We start from the raw sequence: 18753 nt of genomic DNA, 5'->3' as shown, positions 1-18753 counted from the left end.
TCAGGATAAACGAGTCAATAAAATACATAACTACCTCAGCATACCATATAAAAGTACTATCACACTTTAAACAATAACAACTCAAATTTGTCATGTAGGGATAATTAACATATAAAATATCTAAAGGCTATCTGTACAGGGCAAATCATTATCAATCTAAATATCTACTTGAAGAAGGTTTCTTCCTTAAAATTCCATTCAGTACATCTTACAAATACAGGCCAATCAAATATTACAGACAATATTTTTGAACACAAGCTTGATTACACTGAATTTCATCTTTTCATTACAAAAATATCAGAAAGAATGGCTAAAATACACTTTCAATTACTGTACAATACACAGCGCTCTTCAACGATCTTTTGACAACAATGGCTCCAATGGGGAATCTCTGTCCCTGGAGAGTGAAAGCCTGCCAGTACCAGACTCCAAGTCCGTAGCTGAAGAGAAAGAGAGACGTGATTGTGGACTGCTAGATCCAGATTTCAAGCTTTGAACATGCTGTAAGCAAACTTGAACAGCATCATGTACTCTCACAAAGTACCATTCTTTGCCTATCAACTCCACCACACCGGATCTAGACAAGGTAACCAGAACTTCTGGGTTTGGATTGGATATTGCAATCTGCAAGATGTAATGAAAAACCAGTTGATTGGTGGGAACATTTGCAGATGATAATTTCAAGAATTAAAACAGCAGTAGAAACTTGAAAGTCCAAAATTTTTATTCTACCTGAATATCCCGTAATTTGTACTCCTGATACAAGTCTTTCAAAGCCTGAACTGCGCTAGAATCTATGTAGGTCACAGCTGCATTCATCATAACCATATTTTCAGTACAAATAAGAGGCTGAATTGTCAGTGATTGCTATGTGGAGTTCAATTGCTTCTAAACATGGCTTGAAATCATTTTAGAAAAGACATAAATTTCCAGATCTTGTTCATCTAGGAAAATATAAATAACCATAAAATTGAAGAATGAGAATAAAAGAAAAATAATAAAGAAAGATTCCAGGAATAAAACCCAGCATGCTCAGAAATATGTTATAGCTCATAATTATGCTCAAACACGAGAACAACATTATATGCTTCTTTAGACACATGGTAAGCAGAACTTACGCGCCATCTCTATGATCACAAAATAAATTCTTTCAACCTCAGGTCCACGTCCTGTAGAACTATCAACATCAAGTTCATATTCCCGCAACCTGATAAAGAACAACAAATAAATTAAATTCAATCTTGATTAGAAAAATGTTAATCACAACTCATTTTTTTGTTACCTGTCCTTTATGTAACTTGTGTTTGCAAAATAAATAGGAGCGTCAATACGAACAACTACGATTCCATTGTATGTATATGCTTCGGGATATTGTTTAATATTTCTATAAACAGTTGTCCCAGGCAAACGACCCAAAACAGCTGCAGCGCACATCAAACAACAATATCAGCACACCAATGTATTTTATCTATTATCTATCTATCTGTCTGTTTGAGTGTGTACACAGATACTACCATAATTTCAATCAACAAAATTTGTATTTTGAAATACACTACTCATGACAGGTGATGTCATTTATCACGTTACCAAATTCAGCCTATGGCAAATGATCCTATCACATTTTCAAGTTACTCTTTTTTGTTTTGGACTGTCACCATTCCTTTATCTGTTATAAGTTTTGATTGCAGTATTCTTATATTGATACTGAAGATTCTACCATTGTTTCCTGTAGGTAGAGTGAGTCTTCTAGACCTCAATACTCCATATTCACTTGCCTTGAATCATGAAGGTTTCTTACTTTTATTTCTTTAGGGTACACCTAATGCCAGTTCCTTAATGTTATAGTTTGCTGTTCATAGGAACAGTGGTCTTTCCGTAATTTGTATATGTATTCTTCCTTACTAGTTTAGGTTCAAGGTAGTCATCAATAAGAATGTAAAATAGGTTGACTTTACTTTTTTTCCGGTCTAAACCACAGTCCTCAAATGAAGCTCAAGCCAAGATTGTATCACTATAGGCGGTGGAGCTCTCTTTCCGAGTATTAAATGCAATTGCATAAGTTTACTTTTAAATCAACACTTACATGAATGATATGATTATGTGATATTCACATGGGGAAGATAGCATATGTTATGTGATTTAACTCCATACATTGATATAAAAGGTGGAATTAGCATCATACATAATTTCTAACCATAGAAAAACCGACTTACCAATGTGTGGATTTGCTGACTCATGAATGACAAAAGCAAGTGACACCCCAACCTACAATTCCAAAACCCTTGTATCAGAAAAGTAATTAGCCTATAGAAAACGCAGCAACTTCTGCATGTCAAATACAGGTACTTCATTTTACATTATTAAATATTGAATGAGACCAATATCCTGAGAAATGATTTCATAACCATCTCTTCTTCTCTAGTACTAAGACAGTGAAGGACTAAAGTTGGAGGCAGCAAACATGATTCCACAATGAATATTCATTAACAGATAAGACTTCAGCCTAGCTAAGGGGATAAAGGGGAAATGGAAATTTCTGCAAGTATCATGCATCCATTACTTATGAACACAATACAGTTCACCTTCTACTCACCCCAACAAGTACACCAATCTCAATACCAAGGAATAACGTTGTAGTGCTAGTAATGGTCCAAAGAAGAAAATCTTTCTTATCTACACGCCACAAAAAAATGGCCTCATCATAATCTACCTGAAAAAATCAAGCAACAAAAAAAAGTAAATGCTAGGATGTGAAAAATTGATTACCAGCATAACTTTTCTTAGTTTATAAAAACAAGATGTAGTAGCCAAACTAAAATTTTCTACAATACATAATTGCTTGAATTAATAAATAATGCAATAAGTTGGGTTAGACCTTGAGATATTCTACGCAAACTGAATAATTATTAAGAAAACACATGGTTGTACCCAATTAGAATAGTATGGATTAGCACTAAAAACTAAATGCATCTGTGTAGTGGATTAGGTTTCACAATGAAGCCAAACTAAATTAACTTGTATTATCCATGTCAAAGAATACCCAACAGTCTAAACAAGGAAATGGCTTATTGAAAAAATGATAATGTTACTTATTCACCTTTTTTCCCCTGTATTGAAAAAAATAAATAGTACTTCTAACCACCAATAATGAACCTTTCAGCATAAAAGGAAATTCTTACCAGACCTATCACAGCAGAGATCACAATGGCAGCAAGAGCACACTGGATTATTGCAACCATGAAATTCATAATCAGCATTAAAGAAAAGAAAAGGCATCTCATAAATTTGAGTTAAGAGTAGAAATAAAGTAAGCACAATTAAAAATTTTAAAAATAAAAAAGGAAATGTGGAAGACATAATTTCTCAAGTCTTAATGCCACATCCAATTGAATATCATTAAATAATCAAGTTAGTCCTCCAAAGATACACGGGACATTAAGTTGGTCCTCTGAAGAATTTTACATCAATTTGATTATTCAGTGTTTAAAATAGACATCAATTTAGTCCTCCAATGTATATTTGGATATAAATTTGGTCCTTAAACTGATGATTATTTCACATTATGAAGGATCAAATTGATGTCCAAAATCTTTGGTGGACCAATTTGATATCCCATAAGTCTATCAAGGATCAATTTGAGCATTTATTCAAATATCACTCTAGCTGTTATCGATGAATTCCAGCAGATGTTATCTGCAAAATGTAACAGGTGGAAGTGGAACTTCAATTTGAACTACTTTATTCCAACACAGATAACACCAAGAAAAAAGTTTCCTAACATGACCTATGGCCTCTAAAGACTTGAAAAAAAACCTGAGGTATGTACTCAAATAATGGCGTTAGAAACAAGAGTGCACAGGTTATTATAATTCCTGAAACTATCCCAGACACTCCAGATTTTGCACCACTTTCATGATTAACAGCTGATCTTGAAAAGGATCCTGCATTACTCATTAACAAAAGAAGAACAAAATTCTTTTAAGATATTTTTTCATCTCAAATAAAATCATAATGTAATCAATTGATGCATTGATACCAAAGTCCAAGTAGCCAACGACAAAATATTGACACATTAATGGAGATTTCAGAGTCAAAGAGAAGTCTGACCTGTTGTGGGGTATGCTGAAAAGAATGAACCAAGAACATTGGAAACGCCAAGACCAAACAACTGTGCAAAAATATCAGGAAGGATAGTTACAAAGTATTTCTACTTGTCAAACAACCACTTATCCCAAAAGCTTAAGCTGTTGGGTAAGGGCCACTTTAATGGTTTTATATTATATTCTAACACGCCCCCTCACGCAAGAGCCCTTTGGGCTTGAAGTGTGGATAAATGCACAGGTCCGCCTACCATGTGCTTAATTAAATTCCACTTTTAATTAGAAAGTGAGGGGAGCAAGGATCGAACTCTAAACCTCTCGGTCACAGAGGCTCTGATACCATGTCAAACAACCACTTATCCCAAAAGCTTAAGCTGTTGGGTAAGGGCCACTTTAATGGTTTTATATTATATTCTAACACTACTGAACAGAACAGAAACCTGACTTTCTTTTTTCTGGTAACTACAACCAAAACCTATAGCCACTTCTTAAAAATATTGAACCAGCTCCAAACTTGATTCTTGCACAATCATGTTTTTTTTTTGGAAGGGGGAGGGGTCCCACACATGTCCAATAATAGGTTGGAACAATACTACTCAGGTTTTCAGGGTGTATAACTTGATTAGAGATACTTATACTCAACAGCAACCAACAAGAAGTTGTAAATATATTTTGGAAAAATATATACCTCTTGGTTTGAATCCAACTCATAACCATTCTTTGCTGCTAATGCCTTTGCAATTCCTACAGATTCCTGCAGTTTGAAAATTTGGTAATTGAAAACAAGGTTTCCAAGCTACTATTTTGATTGAACTCAGCAAAACCAATTAGAAGAAAAAAGAGACCTTACCAGTATTGCCACGCCTGTTATAAGAAAAGCAGTTGGAATTAAGGACTCTGCATACTCAAAAGCTTTAGGAACGTTAAAGCTTGGTAGACCCTGAGGTATATCTCCGACCTAATTAGAAACCACGAATATTTGTCAGTTTGTTACCTTAACTTCTATTCAGATTCATCAGCATGTTTATGACTTACCTGAATCAGACAAAGTTCCCATTTATGAAAGAACATTCAAATATGACAATAAAAAAAGAACATGCAATTTCTAAATCTAGTTAGTGTATCAGCAAGCAAAGTAACCATTCCTCAATCAATATCATTGTACTTTCACCCATATTTGTATTACTATTAAGTTGAAAATTCCATAAAAGCCAAAGGCTCAACTATTTATTTGATTCTCACCAAAGAAATTGATGATGGATGAAATATTTTTGCAAAAAGTGTTCCCAGAACAACTGCTGTAAGAGGACCCATAGCTCTCAAGAATCGCAAGTACTTCCTCGATTTTCCCTGGATGTAACATCAATTCATTGAGTAGGATGTTGATACGTAAGATAAGCATTATACCAAACATCAGAGATAGGTCCATACCAGGTGTTTCATGACAAGTAGTATTGCAAGCATAACTGATCCCATCAGAAAAGGGGGCCATGAGAACTACAAAACGGAAAACCTCTGTTAAAGAAAGGGGCTTGATGAGTGAATACACCATAACAACTTAGCAAATACCGGAAAGAATTAGATAAATCAACAAATGCGGTGATTTAGAAATGTTGATAACAAAAGTCTGCTGCAGGCTGAAGTTCAAAATGGGAATCTGGATTCAAATCAATATATTTATTGGTACTTATTACAGGGAACTTTAATTATTATATGATGGTTGTTAAATTCTAGTTTTAAATTGTAAAATCCTACGAGTTTACAATCCTATGAGACAAAATCGCGTTACATTGCATGTAAACCCGTTTTCTGATGAAGGAACGCTAAATGTGTTATTTTTCTTCTTCACAAAATTCTCTTTTATTTGATTCTCTGACCTTCCCAGACCTAATTTACATTGAAAGAATTAAAACCCCGTGTCCTTGTGTAAATTGGCCCAAAAATTCCAATTTGGCAGGCACCACTGGTCACACCTAAGCAGTCACTAAGTAGCCCCTAAAGCCCCATGTTTAGTATGGAAAATTGTTCTTCCCATGATTTAATGAAAAATATAATCTTAAGATACAATCTATCCATTTCCATATAATCATATATAATTCACCCTACAAATCATTAAATTATATCCTAATTTCTTTGGTTTCCACACCATTTAGCTATCAAAAGCATCTATAATTATATATATAAAAGGTTAATATTAAAGAGATTGCAAAAGGAGTAATTTTCTATTATAGTGGCTGAAATGAACTGCAACTTAAGTTTAGCCAGAAAATTTGCTACATAATCATAACACCTAGCAAAAGAAATTCCATGGAATAATTCAAATGTAAATGTGCATACCTTATCTGCTCCATCTATTATACTTTTAATCAGTGGTATGATCTTGCTACTTCCCACTATATCATACCCCAAGAAGTATTTTGCTTGAGATAAACCAATCACAATAGCTGACGCAGTTGTAAAACCAGAAATTACCGAATGGCTAATGAAACGAAGCAGCCATCCGAGCCTGAAAAAACCAGACAGGTACGCATAGGTTATCCTTATAACCTGGGTCGTAAAAAGAGTCAGTCGTGATGCTGAGTGGTGAGGCTACAGAAGTCCAATCCCTCCTCTCAGTATAAAGTAGTCGTCTTGCAGTTTAAGCCATGAAAATTATCATGACACTGCTACAACCACATTTATTGGCGCATCAAGAGATTATTTAATCACTTGTACATGTTTAGATACATGCACATTGAGGAGAAAGTACACGTATTAGCGTATCAAATGCTTAAAAGAGAAAGCACGAGGACGGAAAACTCCATGCATGGTTTCATAGCCAAGTTAAAATGCTATAGTTAGTTAAAATGCACACTGAGGAGAAAGTACATGTATATATTTAGTTAGCGTATCAAATGCCTAAAAGAAAAAGCACAAGGACGGAAAACTCCATCCATGGTTTCATAGCTAAGTTAAAATGCTATAGCTATAATGATGATGATAAGGAATGGCAAAAATACCTCAAGAGTCCCATTGTGCACTCCAGTATCCCAACCATAAGAGACAATAATAATGCCAACTCTGTGTATAATTCACTGGATGAATCAGCTACGCTACTTAGCACATTGGAGACCAAGAGAGAAACCAATGCCACGGGGCCAACTGCAAGCTGGCGAGAAGACCCAAATACGGCATACACAAATATGGGCACAAAAGCAGAGTCTTCCTTGCAAAGAGAATAACATTATTAACCAGACATTACTTAAAACTACAGAATGTAGAAAGATTATGTCTTAATTACACAGAGAAACAACAAGAAATGCAGGAAAAATGATTTGAAACTGTCAGGCAACTGTTGACAGCAAAAGGCTAGAATTTCACCAAAATCAACACAGCATAAACAGAGAAGAGGCATATCTTCAGTTTGGGCATGTTGTTTGACAAAAAACTATTCGGCGGGATCGAAATCAAAAAAATTGTCAAAAACCAACTAAGGCTTACTATTGGTTTGTCACAGCACACAGTCACAGCCTCCTTGATGCATGGTATCATTCTTATGATCTTATCTTTTTCTTTATCCCCCCCCCCCCCCAAAACCTGTTTAGAACTCAGTATCTAGCACACCTTTTTCCCACTTAATTAATGAAAAATAAAACTAATCACTAATCACAGAAGAAATTAAACACAATAAACTTCTTTAAAAACTATAGGATTAAATGGCAAAAACTTGCTTTTATCAGAAAAATCAAAAGCTAATTCAACATATATCAGGAACCAAAGAGGAAACAGATTTTATACTCTGAAGAGATTTGAACAAGGAGCTACAATGAACTAAATGCATAATCCAGAAAAATCATCAAGAGCAGAAAAATTCAGCAATCTTACAGAGTCCATATATCGGTTGAAGCCCAGCTAATTTTGCATATGACATCGACTGCAACAATGAACAAACAACAAGATAAGCTCAAAACCAAAGCAATTCAAAAAGCTACAAAACGAAAAGAAAACAAAAATCGTTTTCTCTCGGTTTTCTCAGCAACCAAACAGAGCACAGCGCACGTCGATGGAAGGATTCGATTAGATTAGATTAGGTTACCTGAGGAACAAGCATGACGCCGACGGTAACGCCGGCCATGACATCGGTCTGGAGGTAGTCACGCCATTTGTAGGTGCGAATCCAGCGGGAGCAAGGGAGGAAGAACTCGATCCAGTGGAGCCACGTCATTCGCCGGAGCTTCGAGGTCCACTCGGAGATCACGGCATTCGGCGACGACGATGGCGACGCGGTGGCGGTGGGGTGCTGAAGGGGGATTACCCTGACGGTGCGAGAACCGGTGGTCGGCATGGTGGCGAGGTTGGCGAAGCTTGGCGATGCGTACGTTATCTCCATGCGCACCGCCGGCGCATTGTTTGGTTCAGAGCTGTGAGCGTGCGCGCAGTATTAGTGGTGGCAACGTCGTTTTGAAAATCTTAAAGCGAATGAGGAAGAAGAAGAAGAAGAAAAGCACTGAATGTAATAAATAAATAAAAATTGGATACCAAACAAACAATATATATATAATTATAAATGAATGGTGGTGATTAAATTAAAATGGGAGAGAAGAATCGTGAGGAAAAGTAATTCTCATTTTTTTATTCTTTGATTCAAAATTCATCATGCCACAACCAAAAAGTTAATGAATAATTTTATTTCTTTGCTTATATATTTATAAAAAAATATTTCACTACATCATGTTTTTAGACTTACAAATCCCTCACCTAATTTGTAATATAAAGTTGGATAGAAGAAGATTGGTAGATAGACCATGTGTTTATGCAAGACAAATGAAATGAAAGAGTTGAAAAATGTTACAGCTAAAATTATGTGATACATTTATGTTTATTGCATAAATAAGAAAATCAAAAGATAAAAGTTAGTTCAAAAAAAGAAAACATAAAAGAAGTACTATGAGATAAATAAGAGATAAAGATAAAATATTCGATTAAATGTATGGTATAGCACCTATAGCTGCCGTAGAAGTTACCATTACCAATAATAAAGTTTTTTTATTTGTTTTTTTCTTTTTTTTCAAACAATAATAAAGGTTTGAAAAACCATTATTGATTTTGTTGACTTGAATCTGGACTTCTTTTCGGAGATATACAAACTATGAGCATCTAAGACATGAGAGTATATGTTTTGACAGAAAATACATGAGACAGTCGTACATGAAACATCTGTCCTATTTCATATTTTAGTTGTATATGTAATAATGTTCACTAGATTAGCAATTTAGCATCAAGTGTGTAAATTGTCCTTCTAAAGTTTACATCACATGCTAATTAATCATATTAGTCATCAACCTTTAAAAATGTGTATTTAGCTCCTTAAGCTTTTTAAAATGTGCAATATAATCCTTCCGTTAACATTTTTGTTAATTACCTCTATTTACTTCCTAAACAGCCAATTTTGTGCAAATTAGGGGACCCTCGTTTTGGAACTTTGCACGCGATGCACATGGTTCTTTTTCCCTTAGTATATGGATCATGTTTAACTCTTCTTTGGCCCAATAAATCGCACATATGATCATGTTCTTTAAAACGTATGTTTGTAATTGATTGTGTATGTCGTGCAGGAATTTTAACTTTATACAAATCAGATAAGAGTAAGTTGTTTTTGCTTTAATTCTCAAGTGAAAACCATCTACCAACAACTTGAGACTGAGAGCTCAGGGTGTCAGGGTGCATAACAGAACATCCCAAATTCAATTCTACACAGTTCTCATTGAAAATATTAGCAATTTCTCAGTGTCTTATGCACCCAAGTTCAGAATCTAATAGTCTACCTAAAATGTTCACATTTACAACTATGGGAGATGAAAGGGCATATGAAATAAGATAGCATTGCTTTTCCATATTGCTGCTAATTGTGTGCTTGGGCATGCTCAGGTTTGTGACTGAACTCATAATCAAGATGAACAAAAGCACGCTCGATCTCAGGCAAAAGCTCAAGCTTCTCTTGTAGAGATTCCCCAATATCATGAGCCTCTTGCAAGGGCATATCTGATGGCAGGACGATATCAACCTCAACAAAGTAGTGAGAGCCAAATGAGTAAGCCCTAACGGTGTCAATGTGCCTCACAGCCTTGTGGTGGTTCCAGCAGAGGTATGTAAGTTTCTGAAGATACTCTGGTGCAGCTGATTTTCCAACCAAGGAATTCACATTCTCCAACACTGTCAATGACCATGTGCGAATGGTATACAAAGCCAGCTGCGGTAGAAGAATTACATGTAAGTAAAACAAGTACATGAGACCAGCCATAAGAGGATGACAAAAGGGTGTGATCGGGTAAACAACTTAATTAAACGCGACAATACACGATTATCATGTAAGGCTGATAAGCGCTTATTCATAAGCTAATTTGATAAGCTTATTGAAATAAACTCAAAATAGGTTATAGATAGGTATAAGCATTTATTCAAAAACTAATTTGAGGAGGTTATGAAAATAAGCTCAAAACAGCTTTTAGATTGGTCATAAATAATTTGCATAAAACTCTCCTAAACATTTGCTACATATGAAAAACAAATATTAATAAGAAATTGTTTTCAGCCAAATATAGTGCTTGGTCCCTATATCTTAGTCAAGAATCTGGCATAAAAAGAGATGTATCAAACCATCATAAGATGCACAAATTTCATGAAGAAGTTTGCAGAAATTATGATGAGCTAAATAGATATTTATAATCACCTAACATTGATGTCATGAAATGAGAATTACATCTTAAGGAATCTGAGATCTCAAATTTTTTAACTTATTAAGCGCTTGATGGAGGAGATTACTTGAAATACAATGTGTATACTTTGGTTCATTACCTTCGGCTTCTATCCCTCGAAATGAATTAGACATGTCTGTTAATTCATGGACAATTTGATAGCAGGCAAATAAATCCTTTCCTAAGGCTATAAATAGCAACTGAAAACCTTGGGGAAAGTATTCACTTACAATGATAGCACCAACAGGATCCATCCAATCATCAAAATAGTTAGCCAAAAGTGCAGCAATGAGGCCAATAACATTAGTGATCACATCAAAGAAGTGATCCTGAGCATAGGCTTTGACTATCTCATTTGTAAAAGAGCGGCAATAAATCATCAGCAGGAACTTCACCAAAGTCACTGAAAGCATAATACCCACAACCCAGTGCTCTTGTTCCCTGGTCAAGCTGAAGGCAGTGTCCTAGAAATGACATTGCGAGATCCATTAGAGCTAACTAGATTTTAATGAGATCCACCAAACTAAATGAAGCATCATAGTTTTATCTTCTATTTGTTTGATGTCCACTTCACCTCTAGAAATGTAGCAAAATAAACTTACAGAGGATAATAATGTCCGGATAGACTCCAAAATTATTTGCAGTCCCAGTGTCGCCATGACAGAGGCAAAAACAAGAATTCCCTGCATGCAGTTTTAAATTTCATATCAAGATGCTTTTGTAATTATTCATCAGAACATTAACTAATTTAAAATGAAGTTTCACTTTGTACTTTATCTATGGAGCATAACACAACCCAACTGCAAGCTAAGTAGTTTTTTCTTTCTTGATATTACAGTTTAAATCCTAAGAGTTCTTTTGATTGGGAAACAAAGAAGTATCATCTCTTCTAATAATGAACTTTCACTCTATCTATGGAACATATGTGCACACAACCAAACTGTAGACTAAGTTTTATTCTTCAAGTTTAATTTGATTAGAAAGTAGATCCTGAGAGTGAGCGACATTAGGCAACGAAGAAGCATCATTTCTTCATGTTACTGGCAAGATCACAAGACGATTTACAAACTTCTATTCTGAATATTAATCAGAACGACTTACCAATGGTTGCATCCGTTTCTTTCCTATAGGGTACTGATATGGGTTTGGTGTTTGCATAGAAAACGCAGTGAACCAGAGGATGAATCCAGAGAGGAGGTCAAGAAGAGAGTCTAAAGTGGATGCAATGATGGCTAGGGAACCACTTCTTAATGATGCGTAAACTTTGGCAACAAAAAGAACCATATTTGCTATGTTTGAAATTCTGATGGCAAACGTCTCACTTCGAGCTAACTTGTCTCGCTCCTCCTGCACAAAATGGTGGATATTAAGCCAAGGGATTCGACTATGTATCAGTCTTAAATATACAGAGTATAAAGGAGAAAATGAAATAGAAACCTTTGACATTCCAGGAATAAATCCACGCTCGGCTAAGGCATCCATTTCATTAAAGCCCTCAAGCACTTCAACCTGCTGCTGATAGTATTCAGCAATATTATCTTCTTCACCTGAAGAAATAAAGAGCAGAAAAATAAAACTAAAGGAAAATTAAGACATCATCCATAAAATCCCCTTTCCAATTTAGTAGCAAAGACACCATCACTCAAACAATACATGTAAGAAACATAGCTAACCTACTTGAAAAATAAATTTAGACAGACAATTGTGGATGAAGAAAACAAAATTTATTCACGGTTATGCTTTGAGCTTCCATGGTTTTTGCATACCAATTAAACCAGCTGTTCACAGTTCTAGAACAAACAAACTTCATTACATGGACCATAAAAATTCACAAAATGCTCCAAAAACTGGAAAAAACAGGCAGACTGATGAGCCAAATTTGAAAGCAGAGATTTCGGCAAGGCCGGGGGAACCAAACAAACAAAACCCAAAATCATGCAAAAGCAAAACCCCAAAAACGGTATCCATATTAGTATACCTCATAAACCCACATCAGCAGCAACATACATATTACTAGATTATTGTGAATTAATATTGAAGCAACCAAAACAGCCAAATCTTCACAAGGAAACGAAGACAAAGAAAAAATCACACCTACCCTACTTCAAATTCCAATATATATCACTAAACCAGGCAGAAAAAGAAGAAAAGAAACATGGCATACTCACAGTGAACCAAACCCATTACTATCATCCTTCAGAAAACAGAAACACTACTTGAACTTATCACAAAGGGAAACACAACAAAGGGGTTTACATAAAGAAGAAGAAAACAGAACTCAACACAACAAAACAGAAAATTCCTAGCAGCACATAGCTCACAAACAACCTCAACCACTGATCCAAAGCAAAACAGTACAGAATCACATTCGAAGTAAGATTTAAAATAAAAATAAAAATAAACCTACTAAGAAGATTCTCAACTACAAAAACAAAAGCAGATTCCAAAAAAACAACAACAACAATAGTGCAAAAAATAAGGAATCGGTTTACGTGTAAAAAAATCCAACATCACATGAACTATGAACTATCAATGTCAAATTACAGATTTGTTAAAAAAATCAGAATAGATTATTTTTTTTGAGCTAAAAATTATTTAAAAAATTAAATGAAATTATGAAAATGTGATTATTGTGATTCGTGAGTTATCTACCTAGAACACCATAGCAATCGTGAAGGCCGCGACGGGGTTTCACTTTCTTCTCGGCGTGCTCGGAAGACAACTGAAACGCTTCGAAGTTCAACCGCCACGACAGATCACCGCTGTTGGCATCTGACAGCAGTGAGCGTTGCTCCTCGCTACCAAGCTCCACCGGCTCCACCATTTTCCGGTCGCCGGAGAATTCTGCTCAAAACGGCGTCGTTTTCGTTTGCGGCAGAACAGAGCGTGTGATAGTGGTGATAGTGGTTGTTGTGGTGGTGATCTTGCTATAATAATTATCGCAGCAGATTTTCTTTTTTTATTTTCTTTTTTCTTTTTTTGAACCGGGAAAGTGGGGATCCAAGGTGGTGGATGGAATTGGAATTAGGAAAGTAAAGTGAGATTTTGGGGTGCGTGGCGAGGACGGTGGTGCTTGATTGGTTGGAGGGTGATACGTGGTGTGGATTTGTTGGTTGCGTGGTGGAGGGCGCGTGAGGTTGGAATGAGTGAGATTTTGCATGATTCTGTGACTGAAAAGGAGGGTTTTGATGTGGCTGGTTGTATAGTAGCCACATGAATCTGCTGGGATTTAGTTAGGTGTGTGGGGTTGGGAGTGGTATTGTGTGCTCACCTCCACGTCCACGGAGTCCAAAATATCATAAACGATGTATCTAGTGTTTGAACTTAACATAAATATAAGAGTCGAACTAAATGCAATGACTTTGTTTATCATATAAATGTAAATGTTAAAAATTGCATGTGAATTATATTTCAGGAAATAACACTTATGACTCACATTTTCCACTGCCTGTCAAAGCTACAAGGCAGCTGCACAAGCAAAGAATAATCAAATCTGCTAGACTGTCTGCACAAGAGAACACTACATTTATTGAAGACTTTCATCATCTATCTCATAGCTGACCAATGGAAGCAATGTTCAGAGAATGAGCGTCATCTTCAAATTAAAATATCTCTGACATTCTTAAACAAAATGTCAAGTGCAAAAAATCACGTGGCATGCTACAAAGCACATTGACTGAGGAAACAAGTACAACATTGTCAAAATCAAGTTTCATATTTCTCTCTCAAAAGGATTGGAACTACCTACTAGCTGGCAAGATACACTTTGTAGCAACAAGTCTCGGTCAAAAGGGTGCAATGCATTTAATGCACCTGACGAAAGAACTGTTTGATCTAACGGTTAGAACTTGATGCACTCTACACGCTCCAATGACTATCAACAAACTCTAGAAGCACTTGAAGTATAAAAGGAGGACTTGAACAAGCAAGAATTAGATTTACAATCAACGCATCAACCTTCATCTGAATTAGAAATCTTCAACTTTCATGAAATCAAGAAAGTCCTAACATCGTCAAAGAAAAACCCTCAAGAGTCAAACCTTTATATCACATTATCTCAAGATCTAGAACTCAAAGTATCTCACAGAGTCAAATCATCTTCAATGTTTTGTAGTTTCTGTGCTTAATTTTTTTTCTACTATCCCTCTTGTGATAAGAGAACCTTGTAGAAGCAAACGATCTTGAAAAAAATTGCAGGAGAAGTCCTGCATAATACTTGGTGAAGGAAAAGTCCTTAAGAATACTTGGTGAAAGAGAAGTCCTTAAGAATACTTGGTGAAGGAGAAGTCCTTAATAATACTTGGTTAGGAGAAGTCTTGTATAATACTTGGTGTATGAGGAGTCTTTGATAATTGTTTAGTGAAATTTTGGTTAAGCTAAGGACTAGACATAACCCTACCATTTAAGGGTAAATTATGATATATTGCATGTGTTTTTATTGTTTAGGGTTAATCGTCAAATTAGTCCCTGAATTTGTAAGCGAGTCACTAAATGTTATTTTTCCTCAGAGAGACTAAAATCAAACTCACTTACAAACCCAGGAACTTATTTGACCATTAGCTCTATTGTTTACTACTCCGCACTTTTATCCGCTACATCAAACGATTGCAAAAACGTTTTAAAACTAATAATCATTTGAAAAATCAAGTTTTATAAGAACACAATTTAAATCTCCCTTTCTTGTTTTACTTTATTACATTTCAATTTAGTTTTCCAGCCTGGTCACCCAAAAAATTATATATTTAACTTCTATATTTATCCCTCTTAAAGTTTATTGTTTACAAATCAATATCAATCAATATATATTAGAAAAGAAGAACTCTCATCATGCCAATTCGATGAGATGTCGCTCCTAGATTAATTCTCAGGTCAATTTAATGATGTGTCGCTCTCAGATTAATTCTCAGGCCAATTTGATGAGGTGTCACTCACAGATTAATTCTCATTTGATATTAAAAATATTAACAAAAAACATATATGTACATTTTTATAATAAATAAAAGAAAAAAATCCGTGAGAAAAAATCATATATAAAATTTAAAAAATATTTTTTAAAGATTTTGTTTTGTTTTTATTGTTATTTGTTAGATTAGTTTATTATTAGTCTTATCTAATTGAGATATAGTTTAGATTTGTTTCTTTGTTTATCTATTTTAGATTAGTATCTACTTAAATAGTTAAATAGAGATAGGTTTAGATAAATTTAATTTCTTTTTATCTCTTTGTTAGATTAATAATAAACTAAATCTTAACAGATATTCAACAGAGTCCTTATATATCTTTGACTTCTCTGCATTTTTAGGACTTTCTTCTTTCCCATCTTTTCTATTCGTACAACTTACTTTGTTTGCTTTTCATAGACAATATTTTGTTCTATTTCTACTGCTTTATGCTACCTTTAATCCATGGAGAATGTCTTCTTGATTGAATGATTGACTTTTACTTAAATCAGGTTCGATGTGAGAATTTTTGTAATTGCTATTTTCGCACAAATCCTTCTCAAGGATGACCTTCAAGCTGTCTGTTTCAAAGACCGTGAATGAGGAATAAATTGATTGAAGAGGTAAGCTAACATAGAAATAGAAACCGTTTTGTGTTTTATGTGTTTGATATGTTATTTGAATTGTGATCATTGTTATTGCTCACCTTTCTTTTCTTGGATTTACCTTCTCTATATTGTGGACTGCACTCTAGAATTTAACAACTTCAGTGTTTGTTACTGTATACATATGCATGTAGTTTTGTTGTTTAATCAACAATGATATAATTCTCTGACATAGTGTCATCTAAAGTTGCATACTTTACTTTATTATTCCTGACCCTATTTTATTAGTTATAGCATCGTATTGAATGTTGTTTTTAATAAAATATATACAAATTGAATAATTCTAAATAGTTAGTGTATATTTTAAAAAAAATTGTATATTGGAAAACACAAAAAGCCGTTTGAATTAATATTTTGAATAGGTAACTGGATTTAAATTTAAGACATTTATAAAAAATCACATGTTGACAAAAAATATGAAGAAAAATGCAACAAGTTATCCAAACACATGTTGACCTTTTTAAATTTTATATTTGATTAGGATTTAAGTTGTTTATTTCTTGATTGGGTATTTTATTTTATTTTGAGAGTATTAATTAGTTTTTATCGTATTTTTATTGAATTTTCGGATTTTTATTTAATTCAAGATTTTATGAGTTTTTATTGTGATTTGCTAGATTTTGGTAGTTTTTATCTATCTTTAGTTAGTACCTTCTTAAATTTTAGATTTGATTATAATTTAGGTTGTTTATTTCTTGATTATATCTTGGATCTTTTATTTTATTTTTGATTTATTTTGAGGTTATTAATTAATTTTTATGGTGTCTTTATTGAATTTTCAGATTTTTATTTAATTTATGATTTTATAAGTTTTATTGTGATTTGCTAGATTTTGATAGTTTTTATCTATCATTAATTAGTACTTTTTTAAATTTTAGATTTGATTAGGATTTAGGTTGTTTATTTCTTGATTTTTTCTTAATTTGTCTTATTTTTATTAAATATTAATTTCTGGAAAATGGAGCTGATCTGGTGCAGAGGGTCCACAGAGCTACCATGGACACGTAGAGATTTGATGGTTGCTAGGTGAATTTGGCAGAGTTTCTCATTAGCTGCGGACTGCGGTTGTTTCTATATTGTTTCCATTTATCACATAAGAGAAGTGTGTTTACTTAAATTTTCAAACTCATGTAAGGATGTAACAGAAGGGGAAATAAATCATGGACTGCTAAGTTAGTTATATGTTATTATAGTAGTTACTTAGTACTAGGACGAGATGAGTTATAAATTGAGGGAAATCAAATTAGAGGAACAAATTATGTAGCATTATATATCTCTCATTAAGTATGTCCTTTAGTATCTGAAAATATTGCTAAAGTATGGTATTGAACATGTCATAAGCACAAGAGAAAGTTTTTCGTGCAACACATAGTTAAAAAGTGATTGTTTGAACTTATAGGTCGAAATCTAATTCCTATGAGTGGTAAATAAAAAATCAATATGATGTCATTACTTTTTTCATAACTTTTTGAAAGTTAAAAAAAAATATATATATAAAGGCATGATAATTTGATGATTAAAATGTGTCGTGCGGAGATTATAAAACATTAACACATATATAGTGTATTTTTGATTGGGTTAATTCTTAGACTCTAACCCGTGTTTAGACCTGAAGCAACCTGACAATGTGCGGGTCCAATTTAGGACGGGTCTATGTAGGACAGGACCGGGTTGGCTCTAGGGATAATAAATTTATGGCTATTTGATACTAATTGTAAATTTAAAAATAATAACATATTAAAAGAGTTGTAAGTGAGAACTATATTTTAGAAGAAATAACTTGAAATGATCCAATTCTTGCATATTTTATTGCACTTAAGAGGTTTACATTTTGTTTGATTTATATGCATGTGTCACATTTTGTTTGATCTCTCTTCACTTGTCTCACATGTGCATAATGCACATGCATGATTTTCTCTTGTTAGAGCATGAAAGTGTCCATCTTTTGACCAACGTTTATTTAATTCATAAGATAGATGTTAAACATTTTCATCTAATCTATATGGTAAGATAAATTTGAGTACCATCTATTACATTTTGACTATTATAACAAATTAAAATTTTATAAAATAATTTGATAACTCAATGATCAACCCAAACCCAATATCTTTTAATAATCGGGCCGGGATGGGTTAACGGCAGTGGTGAATCCAGGACCCGGGGTCAGGGGTTCAAAATTTTCAAATGAACACATCGGTAAAAATATAATTAAAAGCAACTTTAATATGTTTATACATCAGAAATTATACAAGTCATAGTTGTGCAAATATGTGGGTCTTTGGTGCAAATAGGTGCAAAACTTTGTCTACTAGTA

General features: G+C 34.1%; 2 protein-coding genes across 5 annotated transcripts; both read right to left on the bottom strand.

Moving 5' to 3' along the window:
- Positions 1 to 86: 86 nt before the first annotated feature.
- LOC130728805 (sulfate transporter 4.1, chloroplastic-like) lies at positions 87 to 8588 on the bottom strand. Of its 3 annotated transcripts, none has more exons than XM_057580374.1 (17): positions 8176 to 8587; positions 7965 to 8013; positions 7100 to 7301; positions 6438 to 6606; positions 5532 to 5597; positions 5343 to 5450; positions 4951 to 5058; positions 4789 to 4854; positions 4108 to 4168; positions 3814 to 3941; positions 3180 to 3221; positions 2594 to 2710; positions 2214 to 2265; positions 1283 to 1421; positions 1119 to 1207; positions 733 to 809; positions 87 to 624 (listed from the first exon to the last, which is right to left on the bottom strand). In XM_057580374.1, exons 1-17 carry the CDS (start codon positions 8467 to 8469, stop codon positions 352 to 354), a joined length of 2040 nt encoding a protein of 679 aa, XP_057436357.1. In that variant the 5' UTR covers positions 8470 to 8587; the 3' UTR covers positions 87 to 351. The 3 variants fall into 3 exon arrangements, with proteins under 3 accessions (XP_057436357.1, XP_057436359.1, XP_057436358.1); XM_057580376.1 differs by having other exon boundaries at positions 7100 to 7305; positions 8176 to 8264; XM_057580375.1 differs by lacking the exons at positions 3814 to 3941; positions 4108 to 4168 and having other exon boundaries at positions 8176 to 8588.
- Positions 8589 to 9815: 1227 nt separating this feature from the next.
- On the bottom strand, positions 9816 to 13784 carry LOC130728804 (metal tolerance protein 11). Of its 2 annotated transcripts, none has more exons than XM_057580372.1 (6): positions 13487 to 13784; positions 12272 to 12381; positions 11936 to 12181; positions 11437 to 11517; positions 11065 to 11298; positions 9816 to 10329 (listed from the first exon to the last, which is right to left on the bottom strand). In XM_057580372.1, exons 1-6 carry the CDS (start codon positions 13656 to 13658, stop codon positions 9982 to 9984), a joined length of 1191 nt encoding a protein of 396 aa, XP_057436355.1. In that variant the 5' UTR covers positions 13659 to 13784; the 3' UTR covers positions 9816 to 9981. The 2 variants fall into 2 exon arrangements, with proteins under 2 accessions (XP_057436355.1, XP_057436356.1); XM_057580373.1 differs by lacking the exon at positions 13487 to 13784 and adding an exon at positions 13003 to 13136.
- Between the last annotated feature and the right edge of the window lie 4969 nt (positions 13785 to 18753).

Source organism: Lotus japonicus, chromosome 1 (genome assembly GCF_012489685.1).
Source record: "Lotus japonicus ecotype B-129 chromosome 1, LjGifu_v1.2".
In the NCBI taxonomy this organism is placed as follows: Eukaryota; Viridiplantae; Streptophyta; class Magnoliopsida; order Fabales; family Fabaceae; genus Lotus; species Lotus japonicus.
The sequence above is the reverse complement of the archived record's forward strand: the minus strand, read 5'-3'. Positions and strand labels throughout refer to the sequence as shown.